General features: G+C 41.3%; 1 protein-coding gene across 1 annotated transcript; it reads right to left on the bottom strand.

Moving 5' to 3' along the window:
- Positions 1-19: 19 nt before the first annotated feature.
- On the bottom strand, positions 20-23,115 carry LOC110492029 (ganglioside-induced differentiation-associated protein 1-like 1). The gene is made up of 6 exons (XM_021565987.3): positions 22,567-23,115; positions 17,267-17,459; positions 13,046-13,219; positions 7,384-7,478; positions 5,083-5,197; positions 20-3,513 (listed from the first exon to the last, which is right to left on the bottom strand). The coding sequence occupies exons 1-6, from the start codon at positions 22,747-22,749 to the stop codon at positions 3,170-3,172; spliced, it is 1,104 nt and encodes a 367-aa protein (XP_021421662.3). The 5' UTR covers positions 22,750-23,115; the 3' UTR covers positions 20-3,169.
- Positions 23,116-23,376: the final 261 nt, after the last annotated feature.

Below are 23,376 nucleotides of genomic sequence, written 5' to 3'. Positions count from 1 at the left end.
GAAAATACATTACATTCAATTTAAGTGTTGAAATAAGTTTATATTCTCCAATTTCTGTTTTTCAATTTCATAATACATTTTTTTGTTGATGGCAACTGAAGAAATTAAGGCTTATGAACAAACACAGTGCACTCTAAATAAATGCATGTTTATAAAAATAAGAAATACTATTGTGTAATATGCCCACAAATAATGACTAAGAGTACTCAACTTGATGAATTCATTGTCTCGAGAGTTCTGTGAGCCATATGAATTACAGACCTTATTTGCAGGGATTCATTTTTTCAGTTGTAAGAAGTAGATCATTATCGGTGACAATGGTGCTTGTTCTAATGAAACATATACACGCCTTGACAATGATAGGCTGGTTATGGAAAAGTGATTTCTCAATTGGTCTCTGACATTTCACCCAGACAGTGTTACAGTTTATGTATCAGTGAAAGTCCCAGGAGAAGCCACAATAGTGCAAGAAGAAAAAACAAAATGAAGTGGATTGTAGACACTTGTGTTAAACTACTGTATGGCTAATAATGAAAGACAACGTATGTTTAAGTTGAGTACTAGGCAAACTGTCAAATCAACTTAAAATATTCAGACCTGTGCCATTTTGTTATTGTTCTTATACAGGGGACTGCTGGAGTCAAATGTTCTTTCCATTATCTAGATCTCCAAAGCTCAACATATTGTGAATCATTTTGTTTTTACAGTTCTTCTGCACAGATTTTTTTTTTTTTTTTGTCACCAACAAACACAAACGTGATGAACTGTAACTTCTCAACTTCCAGTTTTCAGACAAACTTGGTCTGTTTTCCCGGACAAAGAATAAACCTAAACCTTGTCCTAAACTAAACAGTTATTTCAATGAAGATTCTCCATTGAGTATGCTATTTAGTACGGGACTAGGCTTTATCTGTGTCTAGGAAACCGGCCCCAAGTGTGTCTTGACAAGGAGAAGTAATAAAAGTGAAACCATTAGGTAGGGCCAAGTCCAAAAGTTGCACCCTATTCCTTACCTAGTGCACTAGTTTTGACCAGAGCCATATGGGCCCTTGTCGCATGAGTGCACTACATAGGGAACAGGGTGCAATTTAGGACATATATCCCACACAGCTGACACATTGCTAATGAAACATTGGTCATTGTCTTTGGTTCAGAATCCTCTTCCAACGCCCCATCTCAGTAGTATCAGCCATGCAGTCTGTTAACAACCATCTGCACAGTTACTCTGTTCACTCAAAGTGAATGAATCTCAAGTCTTTTCTCTTCCTCAAAATGCCTTGAAAAGAAAAAGTATATTTCTCAGTTGTTTCCCATGCCTTGACAAGGAGTGGACGGATGTTTAAGCAATGGAAATAGAGCTGAAGATCCAAGATTCCTCAGCTCTTCTCGTTTAATGCTCTCCTGTCTCCTCGATTCCCTCTGACATTTTGAAAAGGAGGGAGGGAGAGGACGTGAGGAAAGACTTTTGAGAAAGAGATTCTGGTTCTGTTGAAAAACAGAACTGGAGCTTCCTGCATTGCATCTTGTCCTGTGTTTCTTTTTTACCCCGACCTCATTTAAATATAAATAAATCCTTGTAATCATACAATGCAAACCCTGCTAACGTTCCACATTCATCTGTGTACATGCTAGCACTCCTGAATAGAGGGGAACATTGTATAGTTCAGTCAGACTCCAGAGGGGTTTTTTATAAGAGGTTTAGGTTTTAGAAGTTTAGGTTAAATGCCTAGTTATACCAGTCATATAACAAAATAAACAAAAAGGTTAGTTAGCTGAACTAAAACTCCAGGAATCAAAAAAATGTCAGCTATCCATGTGAGTATTTAACAGAACAATGTAGAATTTCATAAGCACTCTATAGGGGCACTGTTAAAGGCCACTGACTGATTCCCCGCTCAATATTGCGGAGGGCTCAATTTACCCTTTTAGTATTTCTCCATCATACCTCTGACTTTCAAGGATCAGTTTATGATCAGTTCAAAGCTGTGGTGTGAGAAATGAGAATCACCTTTTATTAATGAATGAATGGATGGAGCGCATATGTTTTCGTGGTGCTCTAAAGGTAGTGTCTGTATTTGGTTGGTTCAGCCGATCCCAAATCATTCCCGAACCATTCCCTCTGGCCCCATGTTTGCATATCTGAAGGGTCTGGGTAGGTATAAGCAGTGTCGTCGTGGAGCTTACAGATCTGCAAACAACAGTTATGGCCAAGGGATAGGGAGCTAATTGGGACTGACTGGATGTCTTGCTATCCTAACGTCTCATCTGGCAGTTTTTGGCAGCACAGGAAGTATCCGAAGTTCAGTATCAGTGTTCATCATGTCAATTGACTGGGTTTTAATAACGGAAACCCCAGGCCAACAGAGGAGTGAAGGGCAATAGGTGAACGCCAAAACAATGATGGAAAATTGTATTAAATGGGATATTTCTGGATGTTACCAATAAGGCCCTTTATCATCTTCCCCAGAGTCAGATGAACTCGTGGATACCGTTTTAATGTCGCTGTGTGCAGTTCGAATGAAGTTGCTAACTAGCGTGAGTGCAATTGCTTGCTAGCGTTAGCGCAATGACTGGAAGTCTAATGGTGACTGGAAGTCTAATGGTGTCTGTTAGCTTCCAGTTATTGTGCTAAAGCTAGTTAGCATTGGCTCGCGAAACTACCTCAAGCTTCCTTTATACTGGACACGGTGACAAAAAAATGTTATCCACAAGTTCATCTGACTCTTGGGAAGTATATAAAGGACCTCATTGTCAAAATCCAGAAATATCCCTTTAATAAAACTCTAGTACATGCAGGTTGTGGATGAGCCCCACTTTGGGTATGGTGATGCAATGTCAAAACATTATGTCTGGCTCTCTCATGTGTTGGGAATATGACCATAATTCAATATAACTGAACCTAAAGCATGTCTCCAAAATGAGCTAATGAAAAAGTAACATGTTGATCGATAGACCAGAAATTAAATAGATGAAGGCATTGAATACCAGAAAAAAATTGCTGTTAAGAATTCCTTTGTGTATGGAATGTTTGTATATTCTTTGTTCACCCAGGTAAGTAATAGTGTTCTCTATATAGATTCATATTTTCCTGCTGTCGTAAAACATTACAGAAAAGTTGAAACATCACACAAATACACAGACATTTAACATAAGGAGGTGGGGGCGTTCACTACACATATTTCTTTTTTAAAAACCAATAGGCAAAGTATCCCATCCCTCCCAGAGAGCCCATGAGGAAAGAGGCCCCGAAAAAAGATGGCGGCTTCTTTTTTACCATTCGGAATGCGTTAGGTAGAACTGCTGACAGGAGGGTTGTGTGGATGTCGCCCAAAACCTTGCGGAAAGCGTAGCGTTTTTGCACCCGCTCGAAAAAGGACTGGAGGTTGGGTCGGCTGCCGTCCTCCCAGTATTTCTTTGAGAGTCCCAAGAACTTAAGCCTGTGCAACAAGGCTCCCAGGCAGACATCAGCTAGTGTAAATTCAGGTCCACATAGCCACAACTCACACTTTTGACCTGCCAAAGGGAAAAAAAAACAGCATACTGTAGCAGAGTGGTATGAAGTAGCATTGTCCCAGATATGTGTGCTGTCTTGTCAACTCTTATATGACCATAGTACAGTGGCAAGAAAGAGTATGTGAACCCTTTGGAATTACCTGGATTTCTGCATTTATTGGTCTTCAAATTTGATACGATCTTCATCTAAGTCACAACAATAGACAAACATAGTTTGAGGTTGTGTCAGCTAAAGACCTATGAAATCTCTGGAACATGCTAACATCTGTGTTGACGAGACTACGATACGTAAAACACTGAACAAGAATTGTGTTCATGGGAGGACACGGAAGAAGCCACTGCTGTCCAAAAAAAAACATTGCTCAGGTCTGAAGTTTGCCAAGGTCCACCTGGATGTTCCAAAGCACTACTGACAAAATATTATGTGGACAGTTGAAACTAAAGTTGAGTTGTTTGGAAGGAACACACAACATTGTGTGTAGAAAAAAAGGCACAGCACACCAACATCAAAACCTCATCCCAACTGTAAAGTATGGTGGAGGGAGCATCATGGTTTGGGTCTGCTTTGCTGCCTCAGGGCCTGGACAGCTTGCTATCATTGACGGAAAAATTCATTCCCAAGTTTATCAAGACATTTTGCAGGAGAATGTTAGGCTATCTGTCTGCCAATTGAAGCTCAACAGAAGTTGGGTGATGCAACAGGACAATGACCCAAGCACAGAAGTAAATCAACAACAGACTGGCCTCAACAGAAGAAAATACACCTTCTGGAATGGCCCTGTCAGAGTCCTGACCTCAACCTGATTAAGATGAGGCGGCATGACCTCAAGAGAGCAGTTCACACCAGACATTCCAAGAATATTGGTGAAATTAAATAGTTTTGTAAAGAGGAATGGTCCAAAGTGCAGGTCTGATCTGCAACTACAGAAAACGTTTGGTTGAGGTTATTGCTGCCAAAGGAGGGTCAACCAGTTATTAAATCCAAGGGTTCACATACTTTTTCCACCCTGCACTGTGAATGTTTACATGGTGTGTTCAATAAAGACATGAACATTTATAATTGTTTGTGTGTTATTAGTTTAAGTAGACTGTGTTTGTCTATTGTTGTGACCTAGATGAAGATCAGATCAAATTTTATGACCAATTTATGCAGAAATCCAGGTATTTTCAAAGGGTTCACATACTTTTTCTTGCCACTGTATTTGTAGTTGGCAAGATAGAACAGATCTGGAACCAGGCTAGCAAAATAAAACAGAATATGTTTGGTAATGTCTGAACTGAAGGACATAAACATAAATAACATGGCAACAGTAAACATGTCGTCCCCCACAAATGGGCCCCACCCCGTGTGACTAACAAATTTCAGTTAAATACTATATCTTCCGCCTTGGGCCAATCAGTGTAATTCTGTAAATACCGGATCGCCATGGCAAGACACATCATTCACCCAAGTTTCGTCAAAATCAGGCCAGCGCTGTCTGAGATATTGCGTCTGACAATCATATGGACAGAGGCAGGTCCACAGTCCCCTCCCCGATTTCATCGATGGGGACAATAATCTCCCCTTACCTTTATACTCGATTTTCCTCTTTTCTAGCTCGGCCTCCACCTGATCTAGTACCATCGCCAACTCGGCAAGGATCTTCTTCAGGTAGCTGACATTGTCATGGTCCAATATTTTTGCCTGTGAGCACAAGAGTAATCCTATATCACAATACAGTACACGCACTTCAGCTCTCTGAGGTTCCATTCTGTGAGCTTGTGTGGCCTACCACTTTGCGGCTGAGCCGTTGTTGCTCCTAGACGTTGGAGGTTGGCCCTGGCAGTAGCAGCTATTCATGTTGATATACAGTGCCTTGCGAAAGTATTCGGCCCCCTTGAACTTTGCGACCTTTTGCCACATTTCAGGCTTCAAACATAAAGATATAAAACTGTATTTTTTTGTGAAGAATCAACAACAAGTGGGACACAATCATGAAGTGGAACGACATTTATTGGATATTTCAAACTTTTTTAACAAATCAAAAACTGAAAAATTGGGCGTGCAAAATTATTCAGCCCCTTTACTTTCAGTGCAGCAAACTCTCTCCAGAAGTTCAGTGAGGATCTCTGAATGATCCAATGTTGACCTAAATGACTAAGGATGATAAATACAATCCACCTGTGTGTAATCAAGTCTCCGTATAAATGCACCTGCACGGTGATAGTCTCAGAGGTCCGTTAAAAGCGCAGAGAGCATCATGAAGAACAAGGAACACACCAGGCAGGTCCGAGATACTGTTGTAAAGAACTTTAAAGCCGGATTTGGATACAAAAAGATTTCCCAAGCTTTAAACATCCCAAGGAGCACTGTGCAAGCGATAATATTGAAATGGAAGGAGTATCAGACCACTGCAAATCTACCAAGACCTGGCCGTCCCTCTAAACTTTCAGCTCATACAGGAGAAGACTGATCAGAGATGCAGCCAAGAGGCCCATGATCACTCTGGATGAACTGCAGAGATCTACAGCTGAGGTGGGAGACTCTGTCCATAGGACAACAATCAGTCGTATATTGCACAAATCTGGCCTTTATGGAAGAGTGGCAAGAAGAAAGCAATTTCTTAAAGATAGCCATAAAAAGTGTCGTTTAAAGTTTGCCACAAGCCACCTGGGACACACCAAACATGTGGAAGAAGGTGCTCTGGTCAGATGAAACCAAAATTGAACTTTTTGGCAACAATGCAAAACGTTATGTTTGGCGTAAAAGCAACACAGCTGAACACACCATCCCCACTGTCAAACATGTTGGTGGCAGCATCATGGTTTGGGCCTGCTTTTCTTCATCAGGGACAGGGAAGATGGTTAAAATTGATGGGGAGATGGATGGAGCCAAATACAGGACCATTCTGGAAGAGAACTTGATGGAGTCTGCAAAAGACCTGAGACTGGGACGGAGATTTGTCTTCCAACAAGACAATGATCCAAAACATAAAGCAAAATCTACAATGGAATGGTTAAAAAATAAACATATCCAGGTGTTAGAATGGCCAAGTCAAAGTCCAGACCTGAATCCAATCGAGAATCTGTGGAAAGAACTGAAAACTGCTGTTCACAAATGCTCTCCATCCAACCTCACTGAGCTCGAGCTGTTTTGCAAGGAGGAATGGGAAAAAATTTCAGTCTCTCAATGTGCAAAACTGATAGAGACATACCCCAAGCGACTTACAGCTGTAATCGCAGCAAAAGGTGGCGCTACAAAGTATTAACTTAAGGGGGCTGAATAATTTTGCACGCCCAATTTTTCAGTTTTTGATTTGTTAAAAAAGTTTGAAATATCCAATAAATGTCGTTCCACTTCATGATTGTGTCCCACTTGTTGTTGATTCTTCACAAAAAAATACAGTTTTATATCTTTATGTTTGAAGCCTGAAATGTGGCAAAAGGTCGCAAAGTTCAAGGGGGGCGAATACTTTCGCAAGGCACTCTATTATGGGTAAACAAAGAACTAACATAGAACCTGACACAATCACTTGGGGTAATTGCGCAATATCTATCCTACATCACACCGAAACATTGTCAAAAACAACCATGTTGGAGATGCTCTGTGTAATAGGAATGTACACAACAGCTCATATTGCTTACAGTTGTCAATGTGACCAGTTCATTTGAGTAAGAACAGTATCACCTCATCTTAACAATCTTGTAAGGCCATGCTCATTTAAAGAAATTGTTATATGCCTTTAAAACACATACACACACACACACACACACATGGTACATTTAGAGCGAACGGAAAGGTAAATTGTTTGTATTGTGACAATCATCTGTAATGTTTCTCTCTTTTAAGGCTTCTCCTGTGGTCTGGTGGTGCCATGCTGCCAGTCTTACCATGAGTTTTTTCTGCTTGGAGAGGTATGGCTCTGTCAGAGTGGGCTCCTCATGGTCCAGCTTCATCAGCTCAGACGCAGCGTTGGTCAGGTGTCCTGAGGACAGAGAGACAGAGACATCAGTGACTCCTGGATGAAATAGTGAGATAAGACACAATATTCAGTGCCTACTGGAGTCAATACCTCTGATAAACCCTTCTGTCACCACAAATGTCGGTCTAAAACAGTACCAAAGGCAGAGAGTTGATGTTCAATAACAGCAAATGATCAAGTGTATATGTTCCTAGTTGACAAGAGTATAATTCATTAGAAATACACAATTTACAAATAGAGATCCCATTAAATCTGCATTTCCCAAGGACAACCCATTTCCGTTATAAAGTGTGAGATATAAGTCGATAGCATGTTGTTCATAAAACACATGAATGACTCGGATTAAATATAAACATTGGTGTGCCGCCTCAAACAACAAATAAAGCAAGTTTATTTAAGAGACATCAACACAGGGCATGGGGTTTCCTGGTTAATATATTCCACTGCAGGCTTTTGGCTGGACTAGTCTTTTTCTTGATTTACGCAACACGTCCATGAAGTAAGGATTCATGTACTGAGTGCGGACTCAATGACCTAATATCGCATACAGAGAATGAGTGACATTGCTTCAATTCAATTTGATGGATTTTAACGATAAACAAGGTGAAATTGGACAGCGTAATTTGGTTCATGACAACCTGTTAACATGAAAATGTTGTGAGAACGCTGAATGGTAATGGATAATTATATCGGTTTTCATTTTGTTTTGGGATATTGCGGATCATGAACTCTGTTTATATTCAATATGATATTATTACAATGTGCACGGGCCTTGCATGTATGCATTTTTATGGTCTACTAATAAACATCTCAAAATAATTGAGTTCATACTACAGTTGAAGTCGGAAGTTTACATACACTTAGGTTGGAGTCATTAAAACCCGTTTTTCAACCACTCCACAAATTTCTTGTTAAACTTCTTATGGCTGAAGGAGCAGTATTGAGTAGCTTGGATGAAAGGTGACCAGAGGTACCCAGAGTAAACGGCCTGCTCCTCAGTCTCAGTTGCTAATATATGCAAAGTATTATTAGTATTGGATAGAAAACACTCTGACGTTTCTAAAACTGTTTGAATGTTGTCTGTGAGTATAACAGAACTCATATGGCAGGCAAAAACCTGAGAAGAAATCCAAACAGGAAGTGAGAAATCTGAGGTTGGTCGATTTTCAACCCAGGCCCTATTGAATTCACAGTGGGATATGGATGAAGTTGCACTTCCTGGGGCTTCCAACTGTCTTTAGAAACTTGAATGAGGCTTCTACTGTGTTGTGGGCCTGAATAAGAGCTGAATGAGTCAGGTTACTGGCAGAGAGCCATTTCCTGGTCATGCGCATTCCACATGATATCGACCTGCGTTCCATTGCTTCTCTAGACACAAAGGAATTCTCCGGTTGGAACTTTATTGAAGATTTATGATAACAACACCCTAAAGATTGATTCTATACTTAGTTTGAAATGTTTCTTCAACCCGTAATATAACTTTTTAAAGTTTTTGTCCGAAGTTATGTGGGACCTGCACGAGCGTTTGGATATGTGTACCTAACGCGCTAACAAAAGTAGCTACTTGGACATAAATAATGGACATTATCGAACAAATCAAGCATTTATTGTGGAACTAGGATTCCTGGGAGTGCATTCTGATAAAGATCATCAAAGGTAAGGGAATATTTATAATGTGATTTCTGGTTTCTGTTGACTTGAAAATTGTATTTATTTTCTGGGCTGCGTCTCAGATGATTGCATGATTTGCTTTTTCCGTAAAGTTTTTTTAAAATCTGACACAGCAGTTGCATCTAGGAGAGGTATATCTATAATTCCATGTGTATAACTTGTATTATCATCTACCTTTTATGATGAGTATTTCTGTTGAATCGATGTGGCTATGCAAAATCACTGGATGTTTTTGGAACTAGTGAACGTAACGCGCCAATGTAAACTCCGATTTTTTTATATGAACTTTATCAAACAAAACATACATGTATTGTGTAACATGAAGTTCTATGAGTGTCATCTGATGACGATCATCAAAGGTTAGTGAATAATTTTATCTCTATTTGTGCTTTTTGTGACTCCTCTCTTTGGCTGGAAATTGGCTGAATTTTTCTTTGGCTTGGTGGTGACCTAACATAATCGTTTGTGGTGTTTGTAAAGCCTATTTGACATTGGACACTGTGGTGGGATTAACAATAATATTACCTTTAAAATGATATAAGATACATGTACAGTGGGGCAAAAAAGTATTTAGTCAGCCGCCAATTGTGCAAGTTCTCCTACTTAAAAAGATGAGAGAGGCCTGTAATTTTCATCATAGGTACACTTCAACTATGACAGACAACATGAGAAGAAAAAATCCAGAAAATCACATTGTAGGATTTTTAATGAATTTATTTGCAAATTATGGTGGAAAATAAGTATTTGGTCACCTACAAACAAGCAAGATTTCTGGCTCTCACAGACTTGTAACTTCTTCTTTAAGAGGCTCCTCTGTCCTCCACTCGTTACCTGTATTAATGGCACCTGTTTGAACTTGTTATCAGTATAAAGACACCTGTCCACAACCTTAAACAGTCACACTCCAAACTCCACTATGGCCAAGACCAAAGAGCTGTCAAAGGACCCCAGAAACAAAATTGTAGACCTGCACCAGGCTGGGAAGACTGAATCTGCAATAGGTAAGCAGCTTGGTTTAAAGAAATCAACTGTGGGAGAAATTATTAGGAAATGGAAGACATACAAACCAATGATAATCTCCCTCGATCTGGGGCTCCACGCAAGATCTCACCCCGTGGGGTCAAAATGATCACAAGAACGTTGAGCAAAAATCCCAGAACCACACGGGGGGACCTAGTGAATGACCTGCAGAGAGCTGGGACCAAAGTAACAAAGCCTACCATCAGTAACACACTACGCCGCCAGGGACTCAAATCATTCAGTGCCAGACGTGTCCCCCTGCTTAAGCCAGTACATGTCCAGGCCCATCTGAAGTTTGCTAGAGAGCATTTGGATGATCCAGAAGAAGATTGGGAGAATGTCATATGGTCAGATGAAACCAAAATATAACTTTTTGGTAAAACCTCAACTCGTCGTGTTTGGAGGACAAAGAATGCTGAGTTGCATCCAAAGAACATCATACCTACTGTGAAGCATGGGGGTGTAAACATCATGCTTTGGGGCTGTTTTTCTGCAAAGGGACCAGGACGACTGATCCATGTAAAGGAAAGAATGAATGGGGCCATGTATCGTGAGATTTTGAGTGAAAACCTCCTTCCATCAGCAAGGGCATTGAAGATGAAACGTGGCTGGGTCTTTCAGCATGACAATGATCCCAAACACACCGCCCGGGCAACGAAGGAGTGGCTTCGTAAGAAGCATTTCAAGGTCCTGGAGTGGCCTAGCCAGTCTCCAGATCTCAACCCCATAGAAAATCTTTGGAGGGAGTTGAAAGTCCATGTTGCCCAACAACAGCCCCAAAACATCACTGCTCTAGAGGAGATCTGCATGGAGGAATGGGCCAAAATACCAGCAACAGTGTGTGAAAACCTTGTGAAGACTTACAGAAAACGTTTGACCTCTGTCATTGCCAACAAAGGGTATATAACAAAGTATTGAGCTAAACTTTTGTTATTGACCAAATACTTATTTTCCACCATCATTTGCAAATAAATTCATAAAAAATCCTACAATGTGATTTTCTGGCTTTTTTTTCTCATTTTGTCTGTCATAGTTGAAGTGTACCTATGATGAAAATTACAGACCTCTCTCATATTTTTAAGATGGAGAACTTGCATAATTGGTGGCTGACTAAATACTTTTTTGCCCCACTGTATGTTTGAGGAATTTTAATTATGAGATTTCTGTTGTTTTGAATTTGGCGCCCTGCACTTTCACTGGCTGTTGTCATATCATCCCGTTAACAGGATTGCAGCCCTAAGAAGTTTTAACAAACTATAGTTTTGGCAAGTCGGTTAGGACATATACTTTGTGCATGACACAGGTAATTTTTCCAACAATTGTTAATTAACAGACAGATTATTTCACTTATAATTCACTGTATCACAATTCCAGTGGGTCAGAAGTTTACATACACAAAGATGACTGTGCCTTTAAACAGCTTGGAAAATTCCAGAAAATTATGTCATGGCTTTAGCAGTTCCTGATAGGCTAATTGACATAATTTGAGTCAATTGGAGGTGTACCTGTGGATGTATTTCAAGGCCTACCTTCAAACTCAGTGCCTCTTTGCTTGACATCATGGGAAAATCAAAAGAAATCAGCCAGGATCTCTGAAAAAATAAATAATTGTAGACCTCTACAAGTCTGGTTCATCCTTGGGAGCAATTTCCAAATGCCTGAAGGTACCACGCTCATCTGTACAAACAATAGTATGCAAGTATAAACACCATGGGACCACGCACCCGTCATACCGCTCAGGAAGGAGACACATTCTGTCTCCTAGAGATGAACGTACTTTGGTGCGAAAAGTGCAAATCAATCCCAGAACAACAGTAAAGGACCTTGTGAAGATGCTGGAGGAAACACGTACAAAAGTATCTATTTCCACAGTAAAACGAGTCCTATATCGACATAACCTGAAAAGCCGCTCAGCAAGGAAGAAGCCACTGCTCCAAAACCGCCAGAAAAAAAGCCAGACTACGGTTTACAACTGCACATGGGGACAAAGATCCTACTTTTTGTAGAAATGTCCTCTGGCCTGATGAAACAAAAATACAGCTGTTTGGCCATTGTTATGTTTGGAGGAAAAAGGGGGACGCTTGCAAGCCGAAGAACACCATCCCAACCTTGAAGCACGAGGGTGGCAGCATCATGTTGTGGGGGTGCTTTGCTGCAGGAGGGACTGGTGCACTTCACAAAATAGATGGCATCATGAGGAAGGAAAATTATGTGGATATATTGAAGCAACATCTCAAGACATCAGTCAGGAAGTTAAAGCTTGGTCGCAAATGGGTCATCCAAATGGACAATGACCCCAAGCGTACTTCCAAAGTTTTGGCAAAATGGCTTAAGGACAACAAAGTCAAGGTATTGGAGTGGCCATCACAAAGCCCTGACCTCAATCCTATAGATAATTTGTGGGCAGAACTGAAAAAGCGTGTGCCAGCAAGGAGGCCTGGGATTGATTTGCCAAAACTGACTCAGTTACAACAGCTGTGTCAGGAGGAATGGGCCAAAACTCACCCAATTTATTTTTGGAAAGCTTGTGGAAGGCTACCTGAAACATTTGATCTAAGTTAAACAATTTAAAGGCAATGCTACCAAATACTAATTGAGTGTATGTAAACTTCTGACCTACTGGGAATGTGATGAAAGAAATAAAAGCTCAAATAAATAATTCTCTCTATTATTATTCTGACATTTCACATTCTTAAAATAAAGTGGTGATCCTAACTGACCTAATACAGGGAATTTTTCCTAGGATTAAATGTCAGGATTTGTGGAAAAACAGAGTTCAAATGTATTTGGCTAAGGTGTATGTAAACTTCCGACTTCAACTGTATGTGAATATTTTACAATTAATTGTAAATGGTGACACTGAACTTGACTTGACTTACTACGTATTTCAGCGGTGGCATACTTTGGGATCATGGAGTCGGTGGTGAGCTCTGGGTGCAGGATACAGCCGTGTGTGTAAGCATCCATGGGCAGGCCGTCCAGCAGCTCACGGTACTGCTGCACACGCTCGTGGAGTGGAGAGTCAGCATCGGGAATTAGCTGGGCCACCGTTTCTAAAAAGAAACCAGGTAAACACAGACAGAGGTATTTACAGCCAAACATACAATGCATTCGGGAAAGTATTGAGACCACTTAACTTTTTCCACATTTTGTTACATTACAACCTTATTCTAAAACGGATTAAAATATATTTTCCCCTCATTAATCTACACACAATACCCCATAATTACATTTTTGCAAATGTACTTTTTTTACACAAGTATTCAGACCCTTTGCTATGAGACTTGAAATTGAGCTCAAGTGCATCCTGTTTCCATTGATCATCCTTTCTTCAACTTGATTGGAGTCCACCGGTGGTAAATTCAATTGATTGGACATGATTTGGAAAGGCACACACCTGTCTATATAGGGTCCCACAGTTGACAGTGCATGTCAGAGCAGCAAAAACCAAGCCATGAGGTCAAAGAAATTGTCCATAGAGCTCTGAGACAGGATTGTGTCGATGCACAGATCTGGGGAAGGGTACCAAAACATTTCTGCAGCATTGAAGGTCCCCAAGAACACAGTGGCCTCCATCATTCTTAAATTAAGAAGTTTGGAACCACCAAGACTCTTCTTAGAGCTGGCCACCCGGCCAAACTGAGCAATCAGGGGAGAAGGTTCTTGGTCAGGGAGGTGAACAAGAACCCGATGCTCACTCTGACAGAGCTCCAGAGTGCCTCTGTAGAGATGGGAGAATCTTCCAGAAGGACAACCATCTCTGCAGTACTCCACCAATCAGGCCTTTATGGTAGAGTTGCCAGACGGAAGCCACTCCTCAGTAAAAGGCACATGACAGCCCGCTTGGAGTCGCAGACCATGAGAAACAAGATTCTCTGGTCTGATGAAACCAAGATGGAGGAAACCTGGCACCATCCCTACGGTGAAGCATGGTGGTTGCAGCATTATGGTGTTTCGGATGTTTTTCAGTGGCAGGGACCGAGAGACTAGTCAGGATCGAGGGAAAGATGAACGGAGCAAAGTACAGAGAGATCCTTGATGAAAACCTGCTACAGAGTGCTCAGGACCTCAGACTGGTGTGAAGGTTCACCTTCCAACAGGACAACGAGTCTAAGCACACAGCCAAGACAATGCAGGTGTGGCTTTCGGGACAAGTCTCTGAATGTCCTTGAGTGGCCCAGCCAGGGCCCAAACCATATCGATCATCTCTGGAGAGACCTGAAAATAGCTGTGCAGTGACGCTCCCCATCCAACCTGATAGAGCTTGAGAAGAGCTGAGGAGAAGAATGGGAGAAACTCCCCAAATACAGGTGCGCCAAGCTTGTAGCATCATATCCAAGGAGACTCTATATTAGAATAAGGCTGTAACGTAACAAAATGTGGGAAAAGTCGAGGGGTCTGAATACTCTCCGAATGCATTGTAACACATAGGACCATATAGCATTCTAACATATAGGCCTGTAACATAAATAGACAACACGGTATACCAACTTCAGCCTTTACTTTATGTGCAAACAGTCCACTTACAAAGCCTAACAATGGTGTGTAAGGGGGATTTTACTGTGAATGGAGTAAGCTCAACTACAACCCTGTTTCTGACAATGTGATACATAGGCCAATATGCAGAACCAGAAGCAAGATCAACAAATAGCTATGTGTTTTTACTTTAGATTAAGATACGAGCTAGTTTAGGTAGGCTATGAGCTGCTGAGGGCTGGCCAGAAAGCTGTGACTGATGACGGGGAGTGGGGACACAGGAAGTGCCCGGGGATATTCCAGTCTGTGCTGTTAATCTGGTTGTGTGTCTTTAAGGTGGAGCTGGAGGCCTGGAGCTGCACCCGGCAGACTGCTGACTAATCAGTCCAGGCCCAATAGGTAGACTTGGGCATGGCTGTGGCCGTACGTGGCTAGGCTCTGGAGGTCTGCTGCTGGTGCGCTCTGCTGCAGCACTAAGCACCCTTCCTCAGACAGAACACAAACAGGGGCATGGCCTTGGCTTGGACACAGCCACAGCACTGCTGCACCTCGTGCCAACATGATGATGGTGCACAATAAAATGTCGCACTGGAGAGAACCCACTGAACTCACTATGTTTTACTGCCCAGTCACATCTCACTCTGATACATGGCAAGCAAATGGGACACTGCTGACAAAATACCAAAACAAGATTCTCCCTGAGAAAGCATAAGGAGAGCATAAAGAGAGATTAAGGTTCAGCTTGCCTGGCTACCCAGACTCCTGGCTACCCAGACTCCTTGCTACCCAGACTCCTTGCTACCCAGACTCCTTGCTACCCAGACTCCTTGCTCTGCTAAAATGCTATGCCACGCCCACAAACTTTATTTTCCTCCTCAGGGAGTCTGGATATGACCATATGGTGCTTTCAAGACAATTGGGATCTCTGGAAAAAAACGAGGTCAGATCATGACATCAGTGATCTTCAAGTCGGAAAGTCGGAACTATAGAAAGATGCCAGAGTTTCCGACTTGGAATTATGAGTTGGATGACCTTTTAAAAAAAAAAAATTGAAGTTGGAGAGTTCCCAGTTGTTTTGAACGCGGCATTTCTCCCCAACCCTTCCCTGAATGCGAACACATTCATGGCGTCTGATTGGTCCCAGAAAACAAATGGGTTGGGCCAGAGCCAGAAAACGTGGTTGAAGCGGTGTTTTCGAAGTACATAATTGGCTTTAATACTGTGATTGGTTAGAGGCGATCCAATTGCTGATGACTTTGTTTTCACCATAAACGACGTCACTCAAACGACATTCAATGATGGCAGATTCACACGAAAGTCTGCAGCGAATGACAGAACAGCGTAAGAACTTAGTGTGAGGCGTCAGGCTAGTGCTTAGCTACCATAAAATAGTAAGTGATATGGCAGTGGATTTCACCTTGCTAGAGGTAGGATTTCAACAATAGGCTAACTTGAGTTGACTTGGCACTAGATTTCCTGTCCTTTACTATGACAGGATTTTCTCTGCTGCTTCATCTACACTTCCTAGGCCAACTCCAGTCCCCTTTGGCAGGGTGCATTAGAAAGTACACAGAATTGGAGACATTATCTGTAAATCAAGCAGCTGGATGACACATCCTCTTTAAAATGAGCATGAGGTCTGGGTCGTGTTCAGTAGGGCTAAAAAGTTTTTCAACCAAGTGAAACAGGGAGATAAACTACTCTGACATATACTATGCTAAACGCTTTGCTACACGGGTCCCTGCTGAACACAAATCTGCTACTCAACAGCCATATTGAACATGAATATAAACTGAAAATAATCAAAATGTCATTAAAGAAAAATAGCTACATCTGTTTAAAATAAAATAAGAGCTTGAAAGTTACAAATGGACGTTAATGACATGAGAGAAATCATTGGAGCACATCTGTTGCAACTGAAATCTGAAATCAGTATTGTCGGCTTCTATAGCATCAAGCCTCTCTGTCATGGATGGGTGAGTGTGAAGTGTCTCGATCTGAAGTAAGAGGAAGTCCTTCATCCATTGGCCATGGTAAATACTGCATCCCTGCAGGCCTTGCTGGAGCCATTCTCTCGGGACATTACATAACGACCCACAACCACCACCGCAAATGACCCAAAGGACCATGATAGGACACGTGATATACTGAGAAAAACATGGCGCACAGAATACAGTCAGCATCTGGGTTGAATTACACTTCCCTGGTGAAAAAATAGCTTAACACGGTTTACGAACATTAAAATAGCAACATTAATGCCTCAAAACGTCTCTACTCTTTGCTATGCAGCCGCCAGCCAGTCACTGACTTAATGTCATGGACGATCATTGATCCCTGAGCTGCAGTGAAACATAAGATTGGCCAATTAGATGTATCTCTGTTCACAACTGTTCACAATTCCGTCTGTAAGTATTCAATAACCTGGTGAATACTGTTTATGGTTACTAATAAAGACATGAGTAGCCCGGAAAAGCAGTACATCCCCAAGTTAGTCTCTAGGTAGCCCATCGCTATGACCTGGTTGTATACTGTTTGCTATGCAGTCACTACTGTAACATCATGGGTGAAAAGAGACCCTAAAGTAACCTTAAAGGAAAAAGATCAAGTAGTCTGAAAGGCAATACCTCCCCCAAAATGAGCCTCTAGGTACTCTATAATCTGGTTGTAGTCTGAGACGATGGTGTCTCCGTGGATGAAGACGGCCACCTCCTCCCCCAGGTTGAGCCTCATGAACCAGGGCTCCTTGTGCTCGGCTATAGGGAGACTTACGTCTCTCTCTTCACACAGCAGACCCTTCTCATTGATCACTAGACGCACCTGGACGAAACACAGAGAAACACTCGAGTTACATGTTCGTCTCATAGCAAAAGGCACAAGTTACATCTACATTTCATCTTCAGAGACACAAGTTACATCTTTGTCTCATAGCAAAAGGCACAAGTTACATCTACATTTCATCTTCAGAGACACAAGTTACACCTTCATCTCTTAGCTCAATTCAGTTTTTTTTTCAGTACTCTTGATGGTCCTTGTTATTACAATCTTATTACAAATATGTGCTAGTGAAGTGAATCTAAGAGGGAAATCCCTTCAGGTCTACAAGGGTTAACATAAAAAATTTAATTTTAAGTTGCGTTCGCAATTTAGCTTATTGTTGCTACTTGTACAATGTTTTGTTGGAGAACAATTTTAAAAGGAAACAATTATCTGTTTCTTTCCAACCAACTGCACGCCCTGGAGCAGAGAAGCCTGCTCTACACAAGTACAGACAGGCATGAAACAGGATGTTAAAAGTCCTTAGGAAAAAGTACTGTTCATGCATCACTGCCAGATGTAGGCCCCTTTATCTTTTGTGTTCATAATCCCAAGCAAAATAATGATGTTTTGTTGTGCTCAATAAGAACTAAAAGGGATTCTGTGAGGCAGACAGTATCCATTTACAGTGTCTTATTAAAATCCATGCCAAGCTCCGTAGATGGCTATTGTAGAAAGAATATGAATTACACTGTGGAGGTTGAGGGGGCCATGGGTTTGTTGTACATGGCCAGACAAATTATAACAAAGCATCGCAAAGTGTGAGTGTGAGTGCATCAAATTATTAAAAAGTTCAAGCCTAGGAATTATTACAACCCCTGTCTAGTACAGGGTAACCTTGTCCCCACGCTATTGTGCACAGAGGGAGGAAGACTGGTGTGTGAGACAGAACAGGAAGACCTTGTAGCTTGCTCAACTTACTGCAACAAGTCCCATCACTGATTACCTATGTAACAGCATGACACTTAAACAGTAGCTGAAGTAGATGACTGTAGAGAATTATTAGGGTATATACTCAACCAGAACAACGATTCAAAGATTACAAATATTCCTCAATCATATGGTTGCAGCAAATGTACCAATCTAACTCTTCTAACCAGACTATTAATTGCACCTTAACATTAACTCCTCATCATAAACTCACTGACCAGGGCCATACTAGCACAGATAACCTTCTGCAATTCTACACATTTGTCATTGGGCAGAAAGGTTTTTTTGTTTGTTGCAATTTTAAAGCTAAATTCCTAAATTCCCCCACCTCCTTTAAAGCAAATTTCCTGCAATTCTACACATTTTGCCATGGGGCAGAACATTTTTTTTTTGCCATTTTAAAGCTAAATTCCTAAATTCCCCAACCTCCAGAGGGCCCCTAAACTGATGTGTTCAAATCACATTTTATTTGTCACATTCTTCGTAATCAACAGGCTTCCTTACCAACAATGCAGAGAGAGAAAACATTGACAAAATAGAAATATAATAACACAAGGAATAAATACACAATGAGTAACAATAACTTGGCTATATACACAGGGTACCAGTGCGGAGTTGATGTGCAGGGGTATGAGGTAATTGAGGTAGATATGTATATATACACAGGGCACCAGTGCGGAGATGATGTGCAGGGGTATGAGGTAATTGAGGTAGATATGTATATATACAGTGCATCGGAGAGTATTTAGACCCTTTGACTTTTTCCACATTTGGTTGGTTACGTTACAGCCTTATTCTAAAATGGCTTTTAAAAATTCTACACACAATACCCCATAATGACCAAGCAAAAACAGTTTTTTTAAACATTTTTGCAAATGTATTGAAAATAAAAAAACTTAAATATCACATTGACATACAGTAAGTATTCAGACCCTTTACTCAGTACTCTGAGGTAGCCTAGTGGTTAGAGCGTTGGACTTGTAACCGAAAGGTTACAAGATCAAATCCCCGAGCTGTCGTTCTGCCCCTGAACAAGGCCGTCACTGAAAATAAGAATTGTTATTAACTGTTTTTGCCTGACTTGCCTAGTTAAATAAATAAAATAAACACTCTGTTGAAGCGTATTTGGCAGTGATTAGTGTTGGGTATGACGCTACAAGCTTGGCACACCTGTATTTGGGGAGTTTCTCCCATTCTTCTCTGCAGATCCTCTTAAGCTCTGTCAGGTTGGATGGGGAGAGTCACTGCACAGCTATTTTCAGCTTGTGTCTCTCGAGAGATGTTCGATCAGGTTTAATTCCGGGCTCTGGCTCAAGGACATTCAGAGAATTGTTCCGAATCCACTTCTGCACTGTCTTGGCTGTGTGCTTAGGGTCGTTGTCCTGTTGGAAGGTGAACCTTCACCTCAATCTGAGGTCCTGAGCACTCTAGAGATGGTTTTCATCATCATACTTTGCTCTATTAATTTCTATCTATATAGTCCTCCCACTAGTCTCCCATTCCCTGCCACCACCTTAGGGATGGTGCCAGGTTTCCTCCAGACGTGACGCTTGACATTCAGGCCAAAGAGTTCAATATTGGTTTCATCAGACTACAGAATCTTATTTCTCGTGACCTGAGAGTCCTTTTGGGTGCCTTTTGGAAAACTCCAAGCAGGCTGTCATGTTCCTTTTACTGAGGAGTGGCTTCTGTCTAGCCACTCTACCATAAAGGCCTGAATGGTGGAGTGCTGCAGAGTCATGGGGTCTGAATACTTTCCAAATGCACTGTAGTTGGGGCAATAGGATAGATAATAATCAGCAGCGTCATATGCAGGGGGTCCCCAACCAACGTGCTCATAATATGCTATCTGTCGGTGCCCCGACCTCCAAGAGGCCCTCAACTGATGTGTTCATATGCTATGTAAACGGCCCTGTCACTGATAACCACTGCCATCTGAGTTGGAACCACCAGAACCATAGATAGCGATAGAGATCTCTATATCTGACCCAGGGATCCACTGACACCTGAGTTGGACTCACTGACATCTGAGTGTTGACTACTGTATAAGATCTAGCAGTAGAGACTTACAGGCTCTGGGGTATACTGTAGTGACAAAGGTGTAAATCTCCAACCTTCTGCAGCAGTTAAGACTGACAGACAGTGAAGTATTTCTCTTCAATTGCTTCAGATGATGCCGTAACCTTAAGGTATCAAACTCATGCTATATCATTCCTCTTGTGCACAATCAATCATTTACTGTATGTCAGGTGGATCAATGATTAAATGAACTACATTATGAGAGATTGAGATATAGTTTACATACATTGATGATTTTCTAAAGACATCAAGAAAGACAGGTTTGTACAGGTTAATGCAATGACAGAGCAATTTTTTTGGTCTGTCTCAGCTATATCTGCAGTGACTTGGACATCTGTCTTAGTCCTCCTTAGTTTGACCAAAATCCCTATATGGATCATGTGAATTGTGCATGGACATAAATTGATGTACTTTTTTATGGCATACTCAAATATAAAACACATTTGCCTGTTTGTTGGCCACATACTGTATATTGGTGCTGAGAGGACAGAGGAACCAGGGTATCCTAACATTCCCTGTTCATTATCTCAAATCCAATGCCGCCTAAACCATCATTAACAGCAACCTCAAGTTGTACATAGTACACTTTGCCGAATGACAGTTTTAGGCTACTCTGTTAAGATGTAGGACTGTCGAAACGTTAAGGAATGCAACCTCTCTAAGTGGAACCCTCGACAATGACGTTTAAATGATGTTTACTGTTACTGTTGAGTGACAACAGGACCAGATCAGCAGTAGCTCCCAGAGTGGTTTGTAGCCAATAGCCTAATGGTTTGGAGTGGAGCAAAGCTAGCTGAGCACAATACAAACAGATGTGTAGAGCGGATGTCTAACCAGGTGCCTAGCAACACTGGCCCACATGTTGTCTTCATTGCATGATGTTTCTATATGTCATATTGATGCTAAATGTTGATCCTGTGTTCACTATATGTGCATTTGGGAAAAAACAAAACAATTATGTCTCTATATTCAAAATGCGTAATATACACTGAGTTTGTAAAACACTAAGGACTCTTTCCATGACATAGACAGACCAGGTGAATCCAGGTGAACGCTATGACCCCTTATTGACGTCACTTGTTAAATCCACTTGAGACAATTGAGACAGGGATTGCGTGTGTGTGTGCCATTCAGAGGGTGAATGGGCAAGACAAATGATTGAAGTGCCTTTGAACGCGGTATGGTTGTAGTTGCCAGGTGCACTGGTTTGAGTGTGTCAAGAACTGCAACGCTGCTGGGTTTTTCACGCTCAACAGTTTCCTGTGTGTATCAAGAATGGTCCACCACCCAAAAGACATCCAGCTAACTTGACACAACTGTGGGAAGCATTGGAGTCAACATGGGCCAGCATCCCTGTGGAACGCTTTCCACACCTTGTAGAGTCCATGCCAGATAAATGAAGTGTTCCTACTGTACACTCTGTGTATGTAAAAAGTTATATCAAGAATATTTAGGCTAGTTAGCTGGCTAACTCTTGATCCTGTAGTATACCCCTCATTAGAGAAAGGTATCTGTATCAAAAAAGGCTCACAATGGGCCCTATATACTATTGGAATAAAAATGGCCAAGTCTATGAATAGATTTTTGAACAACATATGCACTACATTGAGAGAAAGGCACAGGGAAGGTTGAAATGTTGCATTTTGTTTGTTTTTCACAGAGATACCTCACTTTCAATCAATTATTTACATTGTCATATTTTGGACCACAGGAGGTGTAGCCTGATTTCTCATGAATGAGGCGAAAATTGTCCAAACATAGCATATGCCTTGTTAGAATTAGACACCGTCTTCTAATCACCGAATCCATTGGAATATAACAGATATTGATCACCAATACAGTTATAGCCTATCCATCTCGTATAATTCAATGTCGAGGAAAATGTCCACACCTGATGATGCAGAGGTTTCATAACGTCTCGTATGAGAAATATTGCCTAAATGTAAAATAAAAGAAATAACACAAACGTGTAGGCCTACAACATTATATATATAAAACATCTAATATATTGAATTAAAAAATATATAGCTAAAGCAGATATGATATGTAAGAGACAGAGCGGGAACACCTCCATTTCATTTTCATGCTGTCGGTGTGTTACCTTTTGAGAGGTGAAAGACTGCGTCCAGTGATACAAAACAAGCTTGTCTTTAGAGAAACTAGGTTTCGACTCTATAGCTGGCTCTTCGCTTTTCTCCATATCTGTTATTTCACCGTCTTCATCCATGGCTGAGATTGGCCACCAGCTACAGTTGGTGGGGGTAACATTGTTGGAAGACGCCATGACAGAGGGTTTTGTGAATGTGAGAGAGGACCAAGGGAGGGAGAGAGGAGAGATGGAAGGAGGGAGGGACAGAGAGAAAAGGAGAGAGAACAAGAGCGCAAAGGATTTCAGCACCACGATCAGAGCATCATAGATTCGACGCGACGCGGCAGCATCAATTTTGGACAGCGCCCAGTACTGAATTCTAGATATCTTTCTTTAACGCTTGCGTTGGCAGAAAATGTTATAGCGTAATCCACACAACGTTAACCATTTACTCGAGCATGGGAATACGTTTACAATTATATTATTGTGTAAACTATTACATCACACGCGCACAAACATGCGCCAGTGACGAGAGGGTGCATTTTACGAGAAGGTCAAAGTGCTCTCTATGAGGAAGGAGTGTAGCATAGCCGTTATTGATAGGTCTTTGTTTTTAAAAGGACGGTGACCAATATTGGTAGTTGGATTAAAAAGCATTAAAAGCATTTTATTGTATTTTTAGGTCTTAACAGGTTACAGTATAGGGTCCCCAATCCAACTAATGATTGTGCAATTTAGCTGCATTGAATCAATTGCATTAACCCTTCTCATTTTACTCATAATAAACTCAATTACTCCACGTTTATAGAGCAATTTAGGTGT

This window comes from Oncorhynchus mykiss, chromosome 16, assembly GCF_057628025.1.
Source record: "Oncorhynchus mykiss isolate SJ-2025 chromosome 16, ASM5762802v1, whole genome shotgun sequence".
NCBI lineage: Eukaryota > Metazoa > Chordata > Actinopteri > Salmoniformes > Salmonidae > Oncorhynchus > Oncorhynchus mykiss.
This window is presented reverse-complemented; position numbering and strand designations above follow the sequence as displayed.